Source organism: Ochlerotatus camptorhynchus, unplaced genomic scaffold (genome assembly GCF_037179485.1).
Source record: "Ochlerotatus camptorhynchus isolate MF236.1 unplaced genomic scaffold, CSIRO-AGI_Acam_v1.1 ptg000448l, whole genome shotgun sequence".
Classification (NCBI taxonomy): Eukaryota; Metazoa; Arthropoda; class Insecta; order Diptera; family Culicidae; genus Ochlerotatus; species Ochlerotatus camptorhynchus.
The window spans coordinates 21583-44874 of record NW_027040934.1 but is presented as its reverse complement, the minus strand read 5'-3'; the positions used below and the strand labels follow the sequence as shown (position 1 = coordinate 44874).

The 23292-nt window shown below is 36.1% G+C and overlaps 1 protein-coding gene across 1 annotated transcript in view; it reads right to left on the bottom strand.

The window, feature by feature from the left end:
- Nucleotides 1-23076, bottom strand: part of HGTX — a gene marked incomplete at its 5' end in the record, with an annotated part of 65104 nt that extends 42028 nt beyond the window's left edge. Inside the window, one exon of the mRNA XM_065234949.1 lies at nucleotides 22889-23076. Coding sequence (XP_065091021.1) covers nucleotides 22889-23076 — 188 coding nt within the window. The remainder of the gene's footprint in view (nucleotides 1-22888) is intronic.
- Between the last annotated feature and the right edge of the window lie 216 nt (nucleotides 23077-23292).

Here is a 23292-nt window from a genome sequence, read left to right as displayed (position 1 = left end):
CCGTGGAAAACCATTCATATCCATAATCTTCGATAGCTCATCGCGGACAAAAGTATCGTAAGCGGCCTTAAAATCTATGAACAGGAGGTGCGCAAGGACTTGATTTTCGCGACGCTTTAACGATTGTCCGTCGCTCCGTTCCTCTGACTAAAAAAAACATGGGCAGTAAGGTACATCTGAATTGCTACACAGTAAAGGTGAAATTTTCCATGGTTTATGGGTACATATTCCTTTATTTATTTATATTCCATTGTTTAAGGGTACAAAATCCTATATTTATGGGTAGATGTTAATTAAATAAATTGATATTTATAGAGCTGAAACTGCTTGCAGTTTTGACGACCATCTTGTATCGTAATTTCCTTTTTAACGTTACTCCCAAATATTAATTAAAAATACTCCAACGCGTAGTTGATCCGTTGAACTACTGAAATATTTAAACATTTCTTGCACAGTTCCAAAGAAATAAATCATTGTAGGCTGGCTGCGTAAACTCTTATAGGATTTTGACTATATAGCAAGCAGTACAAGTACAGCAGTGTTAATTTATGGAAGTCAACCGTGGATTTGAGCGCCCCTGACAGGGGCCACTTTTGACACTCCCTCATTATGCCCCTGCGTACAATTTGGCACAACGGTTGCCGAGAAACACGTTTCTCTATACTTATGAGCGTAATATATTTACATTGCCTACGCTTTAAAAAAAAAATATATCATCAGCGCGCCGACTCCAAATCATCTAATGTTAGATATATATCATAAGATTCATTTGGTAATTTTGCTACTCTTCGTATTTTTAATTTAAATTCAATTCTTGAAACCATTTCCCATCCGCTCCCGGACCAGAAATTTGTGGCATCGCGAGTGAAAATTTTAATTTCTGATTATTTACGCGGTGATGAGAACGGCGCTGATCTATTGCCAGGGTTTTGCGATGTGCATTGCTTTTGTGCACGGAGTTACTTGAAAAAGAAAAGTGAAGAAAAGTGATATTTGGTTGTTGTGTGGTTGGAGTGGAGGGAAAAAAAATATGCGTTGAAGCATAGGGAATGCGCTCCCGGGAGAAGTGATTTGGTGAGTACGTTCCAGTTGAAGATTGTTGACAAGTGTATTTGTGGTGATGCAAATTATGGTTTAGATGACGCATGGCTTCAAACATTTTGTGTATCCAAATAAAACATATTACATACTATATACGTACAGGGCATCGTCTACTGACCATTGCCGCGGGTATATCGTGGGAGTCCCAGGTACCCGGTTCAAGCTTTAGTTGGCGGCGGTGGCTCTTCTTGACCTTCTACGCCCTGAGTAGTTAGTGTGAATAAGGGCGTCTATGTGATGTTTTGCTGTACCTGTTGTGGACATTTAGTGCATCCTGTTCCCTTAACTTGTTGAGGACACCCTGTCTTGCCTCAAAAGTTACCCTTTTTGAAGTACTAGTCTTCACAACATAAAGGGCACCATTACGGAGCATGAGATTTGATCAAATTATTCGCAGTTCTACTTGTCCAACGCCCCCGGCTGGGTGAGGGATAGAGGATGACACACACACACACACAATTCTTGAAACCATTTCCCATCCAAATGTGATTTAAAGTAAGTGGGAGTCATAATTAAAGTGGGCTATGTCAATTGGATCTGTTTTGATTCGAATCCGAGATTAAATATCTTGGCGTGATTATTGATGACAAACTTAAGTTCAACTCTCACATTGACAATGTCATCAAGAAAATTGCCAAGAAGTATGGAATTCTATGTCGATTGAAAAACGATTTAACTATTGCCAGTAAAATACAGCTATACAAATCAATCGTCTCTCCTCATCTAGAATTTTGCCCATCCATTTTATTTCTGTCCAACGAAACACAAATATTGAGATTACAGCGCTTGCAAAATAAAATAATGCGTTTGATTTTGCGATGCAATAGATTCACTTCCTCAACTTTGATGCTAGATGCCTTACAATGGTTGTCGGTGAAGCAAAGAATTGTATATTTGACTATGGTGTTCATTTTTAAAGTTGTTAACGGTTTGCTGCCTCGATATTTGTGTGATCGAATCGAAAGAGGAAGTGATTATCATAGATATAATACTAAAAACACGGATGAAATAAGAACACCACATTTCTTGACTTGTGCTTCACAGAATACACTATATTTTAAAGGAATAAATGTTTTCAATTCGATGCCCAGACATATCAAACGTTCAGCAGCACTTACAGAATTTAAAAGACACTGCATTTCACACGTTAAAACTGTCTTTTGAACGGTTATCCAGTGATTTTTTTTTATGAATTGACAAATTATGTATCTTGATGAAGTTATTTTTAACGGATTTTGTATGGATAGCTGTTATAACGACTTTTTAATAATTATTGTAGCACTGCAAAAACTAATTTGTTCACCACGATGGTGATGATGGATTTTTGATATTTGATTTAATAGTAGTAGTAAAAAAATATTTTTCAGTAGTCTACAAAGGTTTGAGCCTCGCGCGCCTATTACGGATATAGAGGACTGAATTTAAAATGTGATAAAATGCAATTTTGAAACTTATTTGGAAGATACTTTGAGTTAGTAGTAAGTTTTCTGGCAAATGTTGGGGGTTCGTGAGCATTCCTGACATTGCTGAAAATTATGATAGCATCAGATTGCGGGGTTGCTAGGGCAAACATACTTTTGAACATAAAAACCAATAAATGATCCATAAAATATTGGAAAACGTTCCATAAAAAACATTCAAATGTTCCATAAAACTTCGGAGAAAATCCTTAAAAAAGTGTGAATGATCCATAAAAAATATCAATATGATCCACATTTAATGTAAAATTTAGCAACACAATTGTAAAAATGTACCGCTAAATTTCTAAGGAATGAGCATTGAAATTGTATGAATTACCCATAAACATATTGCAATTGATCCATAATACATTCAGCAGTGAACCTTAAACTAAAGAAAGTGATCCATAGAAAATCATGTTTGCGCACTTAAAAATATAGCCATGTTCGTATTAATGAAAGCAACTTCCTCAGAGCAGTCTCGTTTTGGACAGTTTGAAGCTGAAATAGGTTTTACTAAACTAATATAAAATCAAAACCAATCTTAATGCTTATAAGGTGGCAAAAGGAACCAAGAAGTCTGTCTTAAATAAACCACCTAGCAGAAATAATAGAGTGAGGAGTGATGCCGTAACCGAATCTGGAAAAGGAAGTACCAATGTGGTCAGCCTGGAAAAATCCCTAGACCAGTTGCTGCAGGAGAAAAGCGCAAATAAGAAAGCGCTGGAGGAAGAGAAATTCCTCCATGAAAAGCGATAGGAGGCTGAGCGGGAGATTTTCAAACCGAGAGTTATCTTCCGTCACTCTTTCAACAAAGATTTGGCTTGATTTAGTATTTAGGGATTCAATTATTATTTTAGTTAAGCACGCAAACGATGTAGAATGAGCTACTTACTAGTTACTTAGGGTAAATCATGTATATAGCGTTTAGGAACAAATTGTAGGTTACCAGATTTTAGGATCAAACTGTAGTATCTAGATTAAGCAAATATAGGGTTATTAAATTCAATATTTGCACGCATTCCACCTCCAACTAACCTACTTCAGTAGCTACATAGAGGTAACTTTAAGACCAGAAGGTCCCGAAGAAATGTGCTCAACTTTTTGGCTAAGCTCTGGTACTATCTTCGGTCCCAAGCTTATCGATGCACCCCTATAAAACACGAGAAAATCCACGAACCCCTCATTTTATCTGTCAAACTTTCATAGCGAATCAAAACAAACATTGTGTAGTACTATAATTTTGACTAGAATGAGGTACGTTAATCGATTTGCTTGGGACCAATAGGCAAGTCAAGTAGTGAGCCAATTTAAAATCGTTAGTTTCGTATTGATTGTTGGTAGCTAGTTCACTACAAATAACTACAATTTAATTAAACGATAGGTATATTAACAAATTTAGGCAATTAAAATAATTTAGCTGTAAAACGTTTTTTAAATGGTTTGGAATTGTATCTTCTTTTCCTCTTTTTTTCTCGTTCATACTCCGACCTATCTAAGGTTTGGTTCAACGGAACTGTGAGTTCACAGTTCCGTTGAACCAAACCTGACGTCTGTCATTTCTGACAGCGACCGTTACCGTATAGCTCTCTGAATCCCCCACAGGGTTGTCACTGGACTTGGCGGTACAGTGTTATCCCGATATTTCGAACAGCCATGATCCATAAGTTAGACGTATATTATTTACGTTTTGGACACTGTATTATTAATTTTGATCCATAAACCATCAAAAATTGCTCCATTACTGCTTAACTACTTAGATTTACTGTCCTGCCGTGTTTTTAGGTAGATGTGCGGAGCGATGGTCAAGCGTCTAGAATTAGCTTCCAAAAGAAGCTTCTATAATAATCTTCTTAAGAAAAAATGAAAAAAAAAATGTTAATTTTATGGATCATACCTAGGGTAGGTGTTCCAGTTGTTGGTAGACGTGCTTATTTTGGTGTGTTCCAATTATAGTCTATATCTCGGTCTATATACATATGTTTTTTTTTAATTTGATCAATAACTCTTGGAAAATTGCTACATTACTGCGTAGCTACTCAGATTTACTGTTCTGCCCGTGTTTTTTTTTGTCAGAAGAGCAGAACGATGGGCGAGCGTCTAGAATAAGCTTCTTAAAAAGTTTCTAAATGAAGCTTCCATAGGAAAAATCTTAAGAATATTATTATAGAATCTTCTTTTGGAAGCTAATTCCAGACGCTTGCCCATCGCTTCGCACATCTACCTTAAATACACGGGCAGGACAGTAAATCTAAGTAGATAAGCAGTGGAGCAATTTTTCAAGGTTTATGGATCAAAATTTGAAAAAATAGTGTCCTAAACATGAATAATATACGTCTAACTTATGGATCATGCCTATATTTTTAAGTGTGCAAACTTGATTTTTTATGGATCACTTTCTTTAGTTTAAGGTTCATTGCTGAATGTTTTATGGATCAATTGCAATATGTTTATGGGTAATTCGTACAATTCCAATTCTCATTATTTAGAAATTTAGTGGTACATTTTTACAATTGTGTTGCTAAATTTCACATAAAATATTGATAATATTGATATTTCTTATGGATCATCCACACTTTTTTAGGGGTTTTCTCCGATGTTTTATGGATCATTTGGATGTTTTTAATGGAACGTTTTTCAATATTTTATGGATCGTTTTATCAATTCTAAAGGTGCAAACTTAGGGCTGCCGGTTGCTAGTGTAATAGGATGCTTTGTTGATTGTTCATTAACTCTGGATCTCTTGTAATACTTATGAATATTTTAGGTAGACAAAAAGGCGAACTAAGACGTGGACGCCTAAGCTTTTTCACATTTATATCGCTGTGAAGCAACTGTAAACTCTAGAGGGAATTTATGTCTGTAAATGTAACCAGTTCGATTTTGTTTGCTAACATGGTTTAAATGTTTACATTTAATTATCTTAAAGATAAATCGTCCAGCTCAAACCTTTGTAGGGGTAAGAGGTGGGACCATCATGATCATCGGTAATTTCAGAAATGAGGGTTAATTCTTCCAGTGACGTCAAACATAATTTTACCAATATTTCGTAAACTCTTTCAAAGCCAATGACAAATCTTAGCACTGCTCAGCACACAGTCAATACCTGAGCAAGTCCAGCGAGATTTTTTATGACAGTCCCGCAAGTTAAGTCACCACGCTTGATTTTGGGTCTATCAAATATGTAGCTTAGCAAAATAAATTCTCGATTGATTTATATTATCTGAAATATTTCCCTCGTCCATTTTCAACTTCTATATAAATTTTCACAATGATGTACACTAACGGAACCAGTGTCTGTTTTATCAATTACCATCACACGGAAAGAGCAGCGCTTCAACCCAGTGTAAATGAATTGCGTTTCCCTTTTTCGGTCTCCAATTTTCTTGAATTGGACCGCAGCTAGGTATATCGCATCCTCGGTTCATGCGGTCTCCACTAACATACTCAGATGATGAATCCTACATAATTGTAAGCGAATCTTACATCCCCGGTTGGGTGTAGTTGGTATATCTGTTAAGGTTATCTTCATTTTTGACTAAGTTGAGTGTAGAAGAAATGATTTTTATCACTGAACGGAACTAGGGTAAACGCACTTATAGTGGAGGTACGTTAGTGCAATGTGTTCTTATAGTGGCTTATATAGACTCCATAAGCCACTATAGGAATACATTTCGTTTACCCTACGAATAAATTCAATTTTTTTTCCCACTTTCTCTAGCTAAGACCACCAGCACCAGTGCGTTGCAATTTTAGTTAGCAACCAGGTGTCGAACCGATCGTTGCTATCACGATTGATTTATGTTCTTAGCTTTCGTCCTGGACGTTGCTAAATCTATCGTTGAACTTCAAGCTAAAACTGTTCGCAAAGCTTCGTGATTATCGTACATCCGTAAAATTAGCCAATTCGTAAAAAATATTATAGACCTCTGTGATTTTTTTAAATCACTTGTTGTGAAGCTATATTAATGAATTTGGATTTGAGACCAGCATGTGCCCTCCACGAAACGGTCGTTCGGAAGGACTGAAATATCCTTAAAAGTTATAAATATTCTGAAGCTCCACTGTTTTTTTTTAAATGCACTCGTTTTGATGCTGCATGAATTAGTTTGGATTTAAAACTAGCATGGGCAATTTGCTGGGCTCCGAAATGTTAAGAATATCCGTAATAGTGGTAAATTCATAACAAAATATGGCAGAGCTCCTTGAATTTTAAATAACTCTTTGTGGTGATGCTACATACGTGAATTTAATTTTATTTGATTTTTAAATCAAGATTTCAAGCTAAATAACCACTTCACTGTTTGACACAAAACTAACAAGAGGCGCTAGGACCACCTTTAGTGATGTTCTGGAGGACCGTCCTGTATAGCCACCAGAGTGCACATCCTGGTCTCAAATTCAAATTTATCCATACAGCATCACAACAAGTTGTTTAAAAAATCGCGGAGCTCTAGATTATTTTTTTACAAATTGACTAGTTTTACCGCTTCGCTGTCCCTGGTTCCAGATTCAAACTCATTCATAGTGATTTTGATCAATTTTCAAATAAAAAACAAACATGACATTTCATAAATAGCAACGCATGGGTCGGTCGCTATCGCGTTACGCAATTTGATAACCCGCTGTTCAGCGAGAGGCAGTTTGTTATTTCCCGCTCTTGAATAGCAACCTCCGGTGTAGTTGCTGCGTTATGGTGGAGGTTGCCAAAATTGCTTTAGCAACGCATTGGTGCGGGTGGTCTAATAGGGAACATTAGACTGGCCCACATTTATAGTGTAGAATTTTTTAACATTTTTTTCAACGAGCCAACCCCCAAATTTGTGCCATAAGGTGAGAAAACCACTCTCTGAATATTTCAGCTCATTCGAATGCTAAACGAGCTGGCGCTTTTGGCTTAAAGTTTAGATGAGGTTTTTTTTCAAAATGTATAGAGAAATAGCATCCCTTCACTTTTTGGTGCATAGAACTGGTTCAGCAAACTCGTTTGAACTCAAAATTTTAGCACATGTAGTTTAATATATAAGAAACAACTTTGTTGAAGACAGCATCATGATTCAAGTTAGGATTATGGAGATATTCATTCTTGAATTTATATGTGCATTTTGTTCGTATATTGCAACAAAATACTGCCAGCTAATGATACGTATCAACTAGATTACCACTGAAAATAAATATTCATATGTTTCATAGGCCAACATCCAGATTCGTGTCAGTAGGTGAGATAACTTTTCTCTGAATGTTTCAGCAGTTTTTTTTATTTTACACAGACTGGTTCTTTTGGGTTAATGTTTATATAGAGGATTTGGTTGAAATTTTCATATACAAAATGCTCATATACATTCGAAAGCGAATATCTGAAAACTAACTAACCGGATCCATGATACAGTCTTCAGCAAAGCTATTACTCAAGTTTTGAAAATCTTAATCAACTCGAGAATTAGGAAACTTTTTTATGATCGATTGAGTGTAAGAGTGTAATGTTTTCAAATATTTTATCCAAAATCCCCATACAAAATTCAAACTAAAAGCGCCAGCTCATCCTACAACCAAATGAGCTAAAAATTTCAGAGAATAGTTTTCTCACCTAAAGGCAAAAATTGGCCCATGGAAAATTAGTATTTTTATTTTTGTGAGCTAGTCTAAGGGAAAATGCATAAATTATGTAATGTAAACGTACCAATAGTGGAGGTACATTAGTGCAATGTGTTCCTATTTATTTTAATTGATTTTTAAAATATGATATTGTCCCGACGGTTCATCTTTATATTCCGCACCTGTCAAGGTTTTGTAACTTCAGTTGCTTATTGCTATTTGAACCAAAAAATAGCGTTGTCTTGAAATTAGGGAAGTATATTCTTCAAAAAATGTTATTTTAAATTTATAAATGATGATTTTAAAATTATGTAAAATTCATCTGAATAGATAATTATTGAACGGCGCCGGTGGTGTAGTGGTAAGCGTGATTACCTCTCACCCCAGCAGGCCTGAGTTCAATCCCAGTCGGCGCCGCCGGGATGTTCGGAGGCATAACATCTCTGAGGGAAGTAAAGCCGTTGGTCCCCGGTTCATGAGTTGATGGGTCGATAGGTAAGGTCCAGGTGTGGGAGCTGCCTTCCTGGCACGTCGGTAGCATTGGTGCTCAGCATGGAAAACAAGATCGACGGAAAAAAACAAACCAAAGGAAAAAAAAGATAATTATTGTTCAGAAACATCACATGTTATCTAATAAGGCATTGGAATCCAGATAAATTAGATATTTAGCTGTTTATAATATTGTAAAACTTTAATTGTAGTTTTAATTTTTTAAATATATCGAACCCCTTAATTTTATTTTAAACAATTTACCGACAATGAATTGATCACCTCACGAAACTAACAGAACCAGGAAACAGGACTGCACTTCAACCGAATAGAAGTAGGTACCTGTGAAACATAACTGTCATATTGCTACCATTTCTCGGAAAAATATGTTTTATTGTTCAAAGCACCAGTAAAAATAAACTGCCGTGATACGATTCAGATACAGCTAAAATGCAAATAAAATTCCTCTTCACATATGCCTCTGACACAGCAAAAACACGGGTATAATTTTCCCAACACCATATTTGCCACTTTCCACCACCAGGCACTTGATTCTTAATTAAATCCCCTACACAATCCGAGCAACACTACACCCGAAGATGAGACACCGGGATTATTCCACTCGAACCATGGTTCTACATATCGTTTTGTCTCTGTTTAATTTAATTAGTCTACTATATACGGTCTTAATTGTTTTAACGATATTACAAAAGCTTGGCAGTCATATTCTTGTGTTCGCCTTCCTGCCTAGAAATAGCTGAAGTGGTTTTCCTCCTCCAATCTACTTTCCTTATTATTTAGGTACTGCTTTTATTTACATAAATGGAAATAATCCTTTTAAACTGTGCTACCAATCCAACTGTTAGCTCCGTTGGAATCCTTTTCTCTATTCATCCTGCAAATAAATACATTCATACGAACATATCCTGGAATACAACACAGTCATAATGAAAACATAGCAAAGAAACAATTGGATTAAAAAGTTGTTTTGCTTTTATTTCGAACAAACACCGAACAATGCTAGCGAGGCAATGTCATTCTATTCTGTTCAATGGCAATGCATCGAATTCTTTGTCGGACAGTTATTTGCGGAAAGGTTCCTTGAACCTATACATACAAGCACGGGAGAGAGCGAACTCTCAAAAAGAGAGCGCGCAGCCGTTCTCCCATCTGCAATCTGGAAAATGCAACTACCAATACTTCCGTGGAACCAATTTAATACTTGCTAGTGTGTGTCAGAAAACAGCCAAGCAGGAAGACGACGGTCCTTCTCCCACCCTCTACTCGATCCCCTTACACATGTAGCTCTGAATTAAGAGGGTATTTAGAGTAAATGATATGTTTAAACGTTTCCTTCCGCGTTTTACCCCCTAAGTGTAGCAAAAGGCACGGATGGGTGGTGAACGAGAACGGCTCGCTTTATCTGGTGAAATCTTCTGTTATCCCCAATTACCTACGGGGCTGCCCGGGTCGCGACGAGTGGGTGGTGTGGAAGCGCGAAAAAAGGGGAAAAGACACACGCGCTCCAAGGATAATCATTTCAAAACAAGTCTTCTTGGTCGTTGGCAAGAAGGAATCCGTGCTGTTCATCGTCCCTTTTTCTGCACCGAATGTCGCACGATGAGGATGACAGTGTGCGCTCTTATCACAAGAGCAAATTGAGATCATTACATTGTTTGTGTGTTTTGATCTGGGACACGCGTTAGCGAATGGTTTCATCGATTTATTTACAGTCGCTTGCACGGAAAATGGGGTGAACGATTGTAGAAGGTTGATATTTTCACGGATTGCTCACTTCTGTCACCACAAAGCGGATGAAAAGTAGAACAATTTTCTGTTGAAGCGGGTGATGGTAAGGAAACTAAAAACCTAGTTGGAAATTCTAATTTAAACATTAGGGAGTGTGTTTCAAATCTCTGCAACTACTAGAAAGGGTCCTGAATTCTTTGCAAAATTGAAAATTCACCAAATTCCTATTCAAAAATTTCAAAACTCACCAACATTTTGAAAATTTTCAGGAAGAAACTATTAGTATTTTTTTATATTTTTACAAAGACTAGTATACATAGTGCTTGGAAAACCAACTTTTTTTTTTATAAAACTGACATTTTCTTTTATGATAGATGTTCAAAGTAAAAAAATTAATAAACTGCGAAACCTGTTCCGCAAACAATTTTTTTTCTTTAAGTCCTATCATATATATAGGCATCTTCTACCTAGCGCTGAGATTTTTTAAATGTAAATAAACAGAAAACATGATAATAAACAACATTTGAAAATAATATGGCCTAAAACTTTACACTAGTTTTATTTAATTCACTAACAAAGTGTATTTAAAATTAACGAAACAGTCTATAGTAAAACATACCCGGTTCAAGTACGTGAATGATTAGGTCTATACTGCCGTGAGATGACAATGTGACGTAAATGCATTTAGTAAATTGTTCAGAAAACAGATATATTATTAATGATTAAGAAAATTTTCAAAAATATTGTTGATCTTTTACATGATTTGAAAGAAGATACAAATATGTACCTTGGTGTTTGAAATAGCATCTATTTTTTCAACACTTATGTATGACGGGCATAACTTATTTGCAGAAACCCAGATAGAAACAGTGAAATTTTTTTCACTGTTTCTCGAATTTAAGTCACCTTGAAGCATGTTGCATGTTGCATGTCAAATTGTGTACAAGTTTGAAGTGTTTTTTGGATGTTATTTAAGATGTAGAACTCGAATATGGCGAAAAGCGTAAAATTGACCATGGTGGCATTTACGTCACTTTGTCATCTGACAGCAGTATAGGGAAGGTGCGCTGTCATTTAACGGATCGAGGAAAATTATAAAACTGTAAAAAAAAAGGTGTGTTCACTGCATGTTTTAGGTTAAGTTTGAATCAATAGTTTGAAGCTACTTTATTTTTATTTTTGGTAATTTTGTTCCGATTAGAAAGGTGATTTTTTGATTATGAAAAATGTGGTCTCCGATAAATTGTAACAAACATCATCAATATTTCGGACAACTTTCAAATAAAAATGTTCAATTGCTGTGGAAAAAACGGTGTAAAAGTATGTTTTATTATTACTTTCACAAGCACTGCAAAAGAATGCAGGTTTATACAAATTAGGAGTACTTTTAAACCATGAATTATTTGTGTATTTTGATGCGGTGAGGAATTTATGTCGAGTTTGGTGTAGTATAAGTGCTTTAATAAAGGATCTCAAGGACGATTAAGCACTGAATCTCTCATTGGAAGCGTAGTTTTAGCTGTTAAAAATCTAGAAGAGGGATGTCAGTATTCCAGGTCAACGTTGTACCTTTTTCTCGGAACAGCAGCCTCTTTAAACTGTTTGAAACGGATTTTTAAGCATTATGACATAAGCAGATGGATTAAAATATTTGTTTTCCTAAAAAGGTAATTTTACCTGCTAAAAGTAATAAAAAAAACAGCATGTTACAAATGCTAAAAAAAAATACAATGGGTGATAACTAAAAAATGAGAATAGCTTCAACTCTCTCACTCCAAACCACAAATATCCACAAAAAGAGACAGCTTATGGAAATCAATGCTCTCTCTCTCTCCACAAAACTATAAAAAAAATTATTTTGTTTTTACATTCAAAATGGCATCAAAACAAAAGGCATTTCGTGAGCGCATTGTACAGTTCTTTAAAACACGAAAATCGTGGGAAAAAGTTTACAATAGACAATTTTAAATCAGAGAATGTACAAATTTCTACTGTTTATCGTATTCTGGCATCCTTGATAACAGTTCGGAAGAGCGGTAGTGGAAAAGCAGCCAAAATAATGAATAAAAAAGGATTTCGATCGCTACACAATACGTTCAACAACAAAGATTCGACAAGTCAGTGGGACGACGTGAAAAATTTCAAGTACACGCAATCTCACATCTGTATTCCTATAGTTTGTTGAAAGAAATCAAGGGCTCCAGAATATGTACACCGATCAACAAGTTTCAAACGTGAAATCGCAATGCCGTTGGATGACAAGAAATTACTCACGAAAACGTCTCGTTTTGGATGATGAAAGTTACTTTCCGCTCTCAAAATTTCACATTCCTAGAAATGATCGATATTATTCCGATAATAGTTGTACAACATCTCCAAATGTAAGATTCAGAAATTGATACTGTGGATAGTCATATCGGAAATTCTAAGCCTTGGTTCAAGCCTAGCGGTTTGGCTCTCAATAAAGAAGTGTACCAAAATCAATGTTTGAAGAAAATAGTGATTCCATTTCTTCAAAAATATCATGCAGACGGAAACTGCGTGTTTTCGCCGGATAAAGCATCGTCGCATTATGGTAATAAAACACTAACCTTATTGGAAAATCAAAATAGCCCATATGTACCAAAATACTACACTCCAACAAACTTGCCACAGTGTCGCCCAATAGAAGAGTTTTTTGAAAATATGAGTTCGTTGGTGTACAAAAACAATTAGAGGGCCAAGAATTGTAATAAGCTCATGAACCGCATCAAAAGTTGCTTTCATAAAATCGATTTAAATGCTGTACAACGCTCATGTTCTCACAGCATAACAAAGCTACGCCAAACAGCTAATAACGGACCTTATTCAAATGTTCATTGATTTTTGTTGTTGTTGTTAAAACGTGTCGTAGCTTCATTTGAAATAAATCACTTTTTCTTTTCTCAAACATGTGTTTTTTCATGAGCCCAAATGAAAATTCTAATTTTTTAGTTATCCCCCGTTATTATAGCATCCAAGGGGCAATGAAATCAATCATTAATCATTCAAAATTATCGCTTAAAAAAGACACAAATCATCGAGTAAAAACATACCAAGTAAATCGAAAACCTAAAAAAATTAGTTTTTTTTTGTTGAAAAAGGTATAGCTTAACAGAATATCGCTGTTAACAATAAAAAATAATTCAAATTATTGATGAAAATTCTAAATTTATGTGAAATAAAATTGAGCTTTCGTGGAGCCCTTTTGTATATGTTTTATTTTTTATTTTCCTCCAAACCAAAGAAGATGTCTCCACCGCAGAACAGCAGTCCCGTATGAGAAGGTTATGGAATTATGAAAGATACAACAAATTAGAGACCAAGGTTAGTGCATAGAGGTGTTCTAATATGTCAAATCCACGATTCAGTGTTGTTGGATTTTTGTATGAAGGAGCGACCGAGTTTGTTCATAATTTCTACTAAAACTGCAAAATTCTCGACCATGAAATTATGCTTTTTTTACCCCGAATTTCGACTATTCCTCACCCACAAAAATCCTAATAATCATAACATTTTCGTCATTTAGCAATCATATTATAATGAAAGACAATAGCTAACCTCGTTGAGAATGTGAGGATTTCTTAAAATTTTAGCTGAAATCATATGATTTGCCAAATTTAATTAACTCAAATAGCAATTTTGTTTCGAGTTTCAAGTGGTGGATAGTGATCAAATGCTCGAATGGAGTGATACAAGCTAATTCAAGCATAATGTGTGCGACCTAGTACCAGCCACATACAAACAAATAAACCATCAAAATAGTGATTTTGCAAGTGGGGCGACACTATCTATTTTTTTTTTGCTTTGCTGTTGTGTGATGCGTGCGTCCTTAATAGATAGAGAGAAGATTGATGAGGATTTTGAAGCGATGTGAGTAGATGAATTTTGATGCAAGAGATGAAAAAAGATTTTTTTGTAGATTGATTCGCTAGCGTGAGATTTTTCGACCATCTAAAAATGGGAATAAGATGGGTCGCACTTCTCGTGATTTTGTGTCAATTGTCAAAATGTCGGAAACCTGTCTCGTTGATCTAGTTAAAATAATTTCAAAATACTATTGTATTTCAAAGTTCGATAGGCAGTAAATGTCATTGCAAACTGCCTGAAAAAGGGGTTCATTAGTTCGAAAACACCAACGGCAACGGATTGATACTGTTGAATATTTCAAGCCGTGTAGTTTATCTTTGGATTTTTCTAAATTTATGATTATCAAACGATTTGTCTTATATTGTCAAAATGTGTCGGAGAATACGATAACCACGAAGAACAAGGCGTTCAACAAAGCTTTCATTGCTGCATCCACATCATACGTAACCAGTTATCCAAGCTCCTTCAGCCCTGCAATCCAATTTTCAAACCACAGAAGAATTTACAACCCCTTACTGTTTACAGCTCAGGCCTATTCCCGCTGAGTCCAAGTTACAAACCCAAATTCGGTGTGGTATTGCACATTGCTACCCGGTGTAATTACTACTGATGGATTCCGGTTGCTCAACACTCTCACCTTTATAGCTCCAATCCCGAAGATGGCTTTGAGCGTCCCCGGAGGTATACTTTAAGTTTCAAACTGACCAAAACCATTTAAAAATTTCCAACTTTTTATTACATTTTATTGCACGTCTCGCTCATCAACTCGACAAACAAGGTTCTTCCACCAAAAATGTGAAAAAAAAGTTCATCAATAATGGAATTGATTGGATCGGATTGATATATGATGAAAGCTGTAAATAATAAAGTGGTGACTATAAGAGACCTGAATCACCATGTCAAATCTTATCTAGGTGGTGGTAAAACAAAAATCGCAATCCAACTAGTCGAAACACTAATGAACGAAAAGGCGTTCAAGTCTGTGGATTTGTATACCAAATATTTGAATATTGATCGATGCCAAAACAAGATACTGTTTGGCTGTATTTGCACATAACTAACTAATTTCAATCTGTCAAACGTGGATGTCAAAGTATGAGAACAAAAACATGATTGCTTCTCAAAGAACAGGTTGCGAGTTGTAAAAATATATTGCATTATACCTCATGTCGAAGATTTGCATATTAATTGCATTTAAACTCAAGATACAAATCCCCGGCTAATCAACACACCAAATAGAAGATAGAGAAGAAATGCTATAAAAATTGTCTCCTATTTGTTACGCTGAACAAACTAAAAATGGAAACATACCTACCATGTTTCCCTCAAACTCACATATTTCAGGAGCAAAACTAGCTTGTTTCCACTATTAGCCCAAATCGGTGTGGCTTTTAATGGGGTTTTGATTGAATCTATTAGGAGCAATTTCCCGACATCGGTAATCGCCCGACAACACTGGAACGAATCGCGATTATAAAACGGTTGAAGAATTAACTCCGATCGCTCTCTTGTCTCTCCCTTTCCGACAACGCGACGGCAGACGGCACGGAAGCCACAATCTGTGACTAACGCACAACGAGGAATGTGCTACCTTCTTTTTCATCGGGGTCGACGGTGGCTATGCGAATGAAACCCGAAATATGGTACACTGACGCATTTGGATGCATCATACCGCCGCTCTTGCCTCTTTCGGGAATTAGAATGGCATTTAGCAAATTTGTTTCTGTCATATGGTTAAATATACCGGGAATGGGGTGACGAAGAGATTACGGTGACATATTAGAAGAGGATTGAGGTTGGTTGAGACGCGATCCTAAGGATTGATAATTCCAAGGGGTCATTAGCATTACAATGAGTTGCACAACACGGTTTAGCAGCTATTACGCCGTTCATTTGAGAGTAAGTTTGACACAGACAGGCGACGGATGGTATAAGATAAGCATTCGGAAATTGGCGTTTGATGATGATCCTAGGGATGACTTATTTTCACTCATACGCTTTTAGTGTACTTAAATTTATAGTTATTCCGATAATTAGCTCAGATCAGCAAGTTCAATATAAAACACAAATCAGAAAAAAGACACCTATTAATACGGTATGACATTTTGTTGAAGGAATTAACTGACAAACGAGCTAGAAACTGACGACGAGACTAAGCTCAGCATCAGATTCAATATTAGGGTATCTTATAGTTTTTACATCAATAAAATACGAGAAATTCAGGCTATCTACATCATCTCATCGTCTGAGGGCTATTTTTGCCATTATTTTAATAAATTAAATATTTCAATATTCTCAGATCTTCATCCGTTATGCTGAATGATGTCTGAAACTTGGTATTTAGAAAGTGGTATAGATCATAGAGCCACCATGTGGGTGCCTTGACCTGAATTTAGATTGACCAGATTGAGTTTTTTATGAGCCCCTTCATCTGCCTCTGCTGCAATATCCTGACATATTCCGATTCAGTGCTTACTATAAATAATAAAAACTTACTAGAAAAATAGAATAAAAGCTTTTGGAAAAATATTGAATACTTTCCATAATCCACAAAAAATTTAACACTAAAAGTATGAAATGTTTTGATTTTTTTGCATTTTAATATAAAATCACAAAAGTTTTGGATGCGGTATTATGATATCATGTATGAGAATATAACCTAAGAATTGCAGAATTATGATTGGTCTATACGATAAGTATATTATGGTATGTATCAGTAGACGATATAGGAAAGACGTAATTTATGGGAGACCCATTTCATTACTGATGACGAGTGGAACAAGTGGCTTATAATGGTGGTCAAATCATATGGATTTTTTAATTTTTACTAATTAATTAGTATGCTTTAGTGCAATAATATGTATTACAGAACATATTAATAACCTCAGATTTTTTCGATTTTATGCTAATATCCACCGTAAAAAAAAAGTACCTACTTTCACTTGAACACTTGAACAAAGAAAACAGATGGGTACACACAAATAACATAATATAATCTAATCTAATTAATACAAACGCAGCCAGTACAAGAAAGCATCCTGGAAAATGATTAGGTTAGATCTCTTCTAATCATTTTTCTTATCATATTGATGTTGTCAGCATATCTGAGATATTACACAAACATCTAAACGGCCGGTCCTACTGCGTTGCATTTGCCGCAAAGATGATTCTTTGAAATGATTCGTGTTTCATTCATTCAAACAACAAAGCATTTCTTGAATCTCCAGGGGTGGAAGGATGCGTGGATATATCGTACCAAACGCTCCGAGTTATATAAATGTGAGTCAATATATAATATGTCATGTAATAAAAAGTATATAAATGATGATAATGGAAAGGTCTCACCATATGAATCCAATGTATCCAGTATTCCTGTCCAGTTGATTGTAAGCTACTGGTATAAAAACAATACAAAACTGAACGTTCGTAGCATCTAAGTACTTCTTTGAACAGTTGACGAATTATCACATGGATTTCACTATATCATACACAGAACATCATTTATCAGTGCGAACACTACACACCTATTATTCGGCCATTCCGCTCCCATGAAATACCTAACTTCCAATGGAATCAAAAAACATCCAATGAAATACCGGTCATAAATGCACTTGGACAAAACCTGCTTTCGGCCACAAAAATAAAAACTATTCTTGAAAAAACTTATAGATTTTCAAAACTGACAGATTAAATTTGGAAAACCGCGACCAAAACATAATGCGGTAAATGGATCTAATGTTGGCCTATGGATCTAAGATTGGGCCCATCGCTAAAAACCTTCTATTTATCAATTTTATCTAGATGAACGCGTCATTGGGACGATACTAATGGATATTTTTGGTCACTATTGAAAATTTAATCGATTGCTGAATTTTTGTGTGGGCCCAAATTAGTCATTTCCCTTATACGAGCAATTTTAAAGCAGAAAGTTTTTCGTGTCCGTTTTGAAGCAGAGCACACTTCGATCAAGAAAATCTGGTTACATAGGCATATAATAAAAGCCTAACAATGCCAAACTATGCACCAATTTTGATTTGTTATTGATTTGGAAAGCGTTCATTCAATTAAAATAGACGATTGTGAAACATTTAATAAAAAGCGCTCTCTTGCCTCACCATTGAAGCAAAAATACGGCGTCGGATTCCTTTTACTGAATCAACATTTTAGGACAAATTTCATGATTTTTAAAATAGGTGTCCATAAAGGATACTTTTAACTAATCATGATTGTATTACTTCATGCGTGATGTTAACGAATAACATAGTTTGAGATGCTTAACGTCAAATATCAGATCTATAGTGGAAATTTTATACGATAGATGAGGAGATAAAGTATAGAGTTGATACTCAACTAAAACTTTTTGCGATGTAAACGCTTTACTCATTTCATTTATACAGCCTCAAGCTGTATTCAAATGTACAGGGTGGTGCCTTGAACATATTCGAAGTTGATTAAATCTTATTGCCGAAATCAGCCGATCACGTGCATGCTTGCATTGACTTATGGATGTTTGACAGCTTAAAAGAACGCATTGTAAATCTTAATGCTTATTCAACCAAGAAAAGGCTTATTCAGCTAAAAAAGCATAATATTAATCACTTTCATCATACAAATTTCCAAACTTTACATCCGTTACTTAATAACATCCCTATCTCGATCGTCACTTAAATATAAAGAAATATGTTCTATGAACGTTGCTTAGGAAAATCTGCTGAAAATGCATTTGATACTGTTTGTGCCTGTAACTTCAAACCGTTTGGTTGAATCTTCAAAGAGAAAAATAGGAAATCATTCAAACTTCTATGCACTTGCTCAAAAACATAGGCCACCCATGCAGCAACACGACAAACAAATGAAAAAGGCTTGTACAAATGCTTGGAATTTTTTTTTACGAAATAAATAAATTTTAACAACTCAGAATTGATTTTAAAAGTTTCTGATTAACTTCCACTTTTTCAACAATTCAGATTTTTGATTAACTTCCACTTTTTCAACAATTCAGATTTTCAACAATTCAGATTAATCAAATTAAAAAAAAAAACAATATCAATTGTATAATGCAGCGTATATTTTTTCATTTTTTTTTTAAATGAATGATACCATTTCGATACAATCAATAGTTTTTGAGATACGTTTTTTCCCAACATAGTGACCATGAAAATACATACGCCTTTTCAAAGTATGGCGCTTGAGCCAAAATGGTCTAAATAACTAAACAGCAAAAACACTTGTTGAAAATTACATTAAAACTGTTGTACACATGGGTTTCCATGGGTTATCAGAGACGAACCAGTCAACGGCTGAAAGTCTCTATAATAAAGAAATCAATCATCAATCCATGGGTTGTGCAATATTACATTAATTACATGATTACATCCAAAGTTCAAAATTTGTACAAATAGTTGATGTTTTTCGATGTTGGTCACTTTTGAAATGTCCATTGTGTCCATTTCAGAAAATTTAGCACTTTAAATAAGCTTTCAAATAAACATAAGTTTAATTCTTCTTTTCCTTTATTTAACGTCGGTCTCTGTTCCGCAATCTAGTGCCAATCAACGACGGACATCGATTGCCATCCATTGACGGCAACCGAATGTGCAGGAAGGCAGCTTCCACACCTGCGTAGGATATCGCACCCATTCACAACAACACTCATGAGCCGGGACCAACGGTTTTACTTCCCTTCCGAAGGAAGACGTGACCAGAGATTTTTATGCCTCAGAAAAATCCCACCGACCTCGGCTGGGGATTGAACCCAGACCCATTGGGGTGTTAGAAAGCAGTCACGCTTACCACTACATCACCGGCGCCGACGATAAACATAAGTTTAAAAATCTTGAATTTTTTTTTATATTGATATTTTTTTCCTTTATTTAACGACGGTCTCTGTTACGCAATCTAGTGCCAATCACCGACGGACATCGATTGCCATCCATTGACGGCAATCGAATATGCAGGAAGGCAGCTTCCACACCTGCGTAGGATATCGCACCCATTCAACACACACGAAGGAAGACGTGACCAGAGATTTTTATACCTCAGAAAAAGACCACCGACCTCGGCTGGGATTGAATCCAGACCCATTGTGGTGAGAAAGCAACCACCGGTGCCGGCTAATATTGATATTTTTAACATCTGTTTTAATATTTTAATCGAAAATTTGTGATTTTTTTATGAGGCCTTTTCTGAAAAGGTAATCCAATTCCCTACAACTTTGTCTGAGACTTCATTCAGATGAACCGTTTTCATGCTATGATATATTGAAAAACAACGAATATGTCATTTTAAGAAATTAGGTGTGCGTCAAAATGGTTGAATTAGGTGTGCGTCAAAATGGTTGAATTCTGGTACAAACTTGATTCATTGCCCATAGTGAACAATTATGCGAAGTTTCCTAATCAATTCGAATCGTATCGATCATATTTTTAAGAACAAATAATGAAACTAACATACTAGAAATGAAAAATCACTTTTTTGTATGTTTTTTTTATTCTAGTTATTTTACTCAAACTACAACTTCATATCTGCCATCAACTTAACGTTTGAAATTTGTAAAATGAGTGCATTCTATGCCTATAATATGTATTGTTTTTACTATAGTTTACTGTGTGGCAAGCACTATCAAACTCGATGCCCATGGAGATGAAGAAAATGTCCTATCCGAAAATATGTTAGACCAGATGATGAATTGAAATCACGGTCTCAAGTATGATCTCTGATGCACCTTTATATACTTGGATATCAGAGGATCTCAAAGTAAAAATGCAAGATTTACCAACACAACGATAAAAGAAGCGAACCAGTCCATCTTGTTCTTCCTGATCTAACCTGTCGTAATCCCATTGAATAAATCACAACTGATAGAAAATTTCAATACTCAACATCTCTCTTGGGAATCCTTGTTCTTTTACGACCACCCGTCAATCAAAAGTGCTAAAATCTCCATCCGAAAAATATCCTCACCTAATTACCCAATTTGTAAACAGTCATCTCCCGGGAAAGCCCTCTAAGATACGCTAAGCCCATAGGAATTCAATAGTGCTTGGCATAGAAGCACCCCTTCCAGAAGCCGATAAAAAAAATTGTGTCGCAAAAAACCGAATCCAAAGCGAGGGTGCAGTGAAAACCGTTTAATTCAATTGACCACCGTATCCAGGCCAGACCGGGCAATGTTGTGAGCCGACCCAACCAAACACACGCAATCTATCGATAGGTACGTAAGGGAGAACAGCCCATAATGCACCCCTGGGGTAAAATGCCCACTTATAGAAAAACAGCGATAACTTTTCCTCAGATGCATTTTCCGGGTAACGGATTGTGTTTGTTTTCAACTGGAGGTTTCGCAAATGATTCTTGATCATAAAATCATATATTGACCTACTGATTCCCTTAAAAAATAGCATTTTGTGCAAAATATGATACAGTTGTTAAAATCGTCGACTTCAAATTAAGCTTTTAACAGCATATATCGCAAAAATTGAACTAATTCACTTTTCGTATATTTTTTAGATGTTTTACTTAATGAATCACAGTTTAACACTCTATTGCGACCTTATTTCTGATGTAACATAAAGGAATAATCATCAGGCGTCAAATCACCATGAATCAGGCGTTTTGCCCCGCTATCATATTGGAACCAATTTATAAAATACCTTGAAAATCATGAAAATGCATCGTTCTGTAGTTCGAAATCACTTGATCTTCGTAGAAAACATGGTAATGAACCAAACACCATTACTTTCTTCTTGATTTTAGCTTCCATACGCCAGCAATTGACGATTTTGCTTAAACGGTGCGTTTTGCACCATCCTACCCTACGGCCATTCACCCACCGGCCGCCGTCCCGTGTTCGGTGCGGTGAATACTGGCAAAGGAAAACGACCGAATTCGCTTGTCTACAACGATCAAAATCTCATCCATTATATCCTCCTTCACTGGTCGTCACCGCCACCGCCATCAATGCTAGCAGATGACCGAGAACCTCCCGTATCTTGCACATGTGGCACGGATGCGGTTCACTAGGAGGGGCCGGGTGTTACAAAAGTGCAAACGTTGAAAAGGCTTTCGAACACCTCGTTTTTCATTCCATGCCTGCCTCTTGAGTGTGTGGCCGGGTGTGTGTAACCGATTCGGTCCCTTAAATCCCCACTATGGTTTAAGCAGACGTGAGTGTGACCAAAAGTGTATACATTGATCAATGAAATGAATAATCGATTTTTGTCGAATTTTATACGTGATTCGAACTTAAACCATGTTGCAATCTGAAAACTACGAAATTTTTACCAATTCATTCATTCAACAACCACTGTGCGCAGAGAGTGGTACCATGATCGATGTCAAGGATTTAAACTGGAATGCAATCCGATGTAAGGAAATCCTTTCTATAATAATTTCAATAGAAAAGGGGGAAAACTGTAAGATGCTTTTCACAATGCGTGGTTTGTGGGTAACACCCACTTTTCCTTTTTATGTCATATGTTCCCGAAAGGAGGGCCCATCAGGAAAACCTGTTACTTCGGAATTTTCGGCAGGTTGAATTATGCTCAGTGGTCGTTGTTAGCCGCCAAGTTATGATTTTTATGAGGTAATATCTGTCCACAGCCTCTTACCTTGACCTGAGACTCCGTCATCCCCAGTGCGTACGCTAGCTTTGCTCGTTCTGGACCCGCCAGATATTTGGTCTGTTCGAAGGTTTTCTCCAAGGCGAAGATTTGTTGCCCACTGAAGGTCGGCCGGGTGTGTTTCTTTTTGCCATCCTTGTCCTGGTTGTGATGCGATTGTGATAGACTAGCTGACACTGAAAGAAGGACAAAAGCAAAAAAAATGATATTAGTTACTATATATAGCAAGAATATCCTGCAGAGGCGGATGACGTCCAGGCAAAGGACAATGTGTTATGTGATTTTAACAAGCCCTCACGACATCAGATAATTACAAGCTATCATCCAGCCCACTGGGACCTGACTGGAGATTCCACAACACATGCCCAATGTTGCCTTCCAAGTGTAGCTGA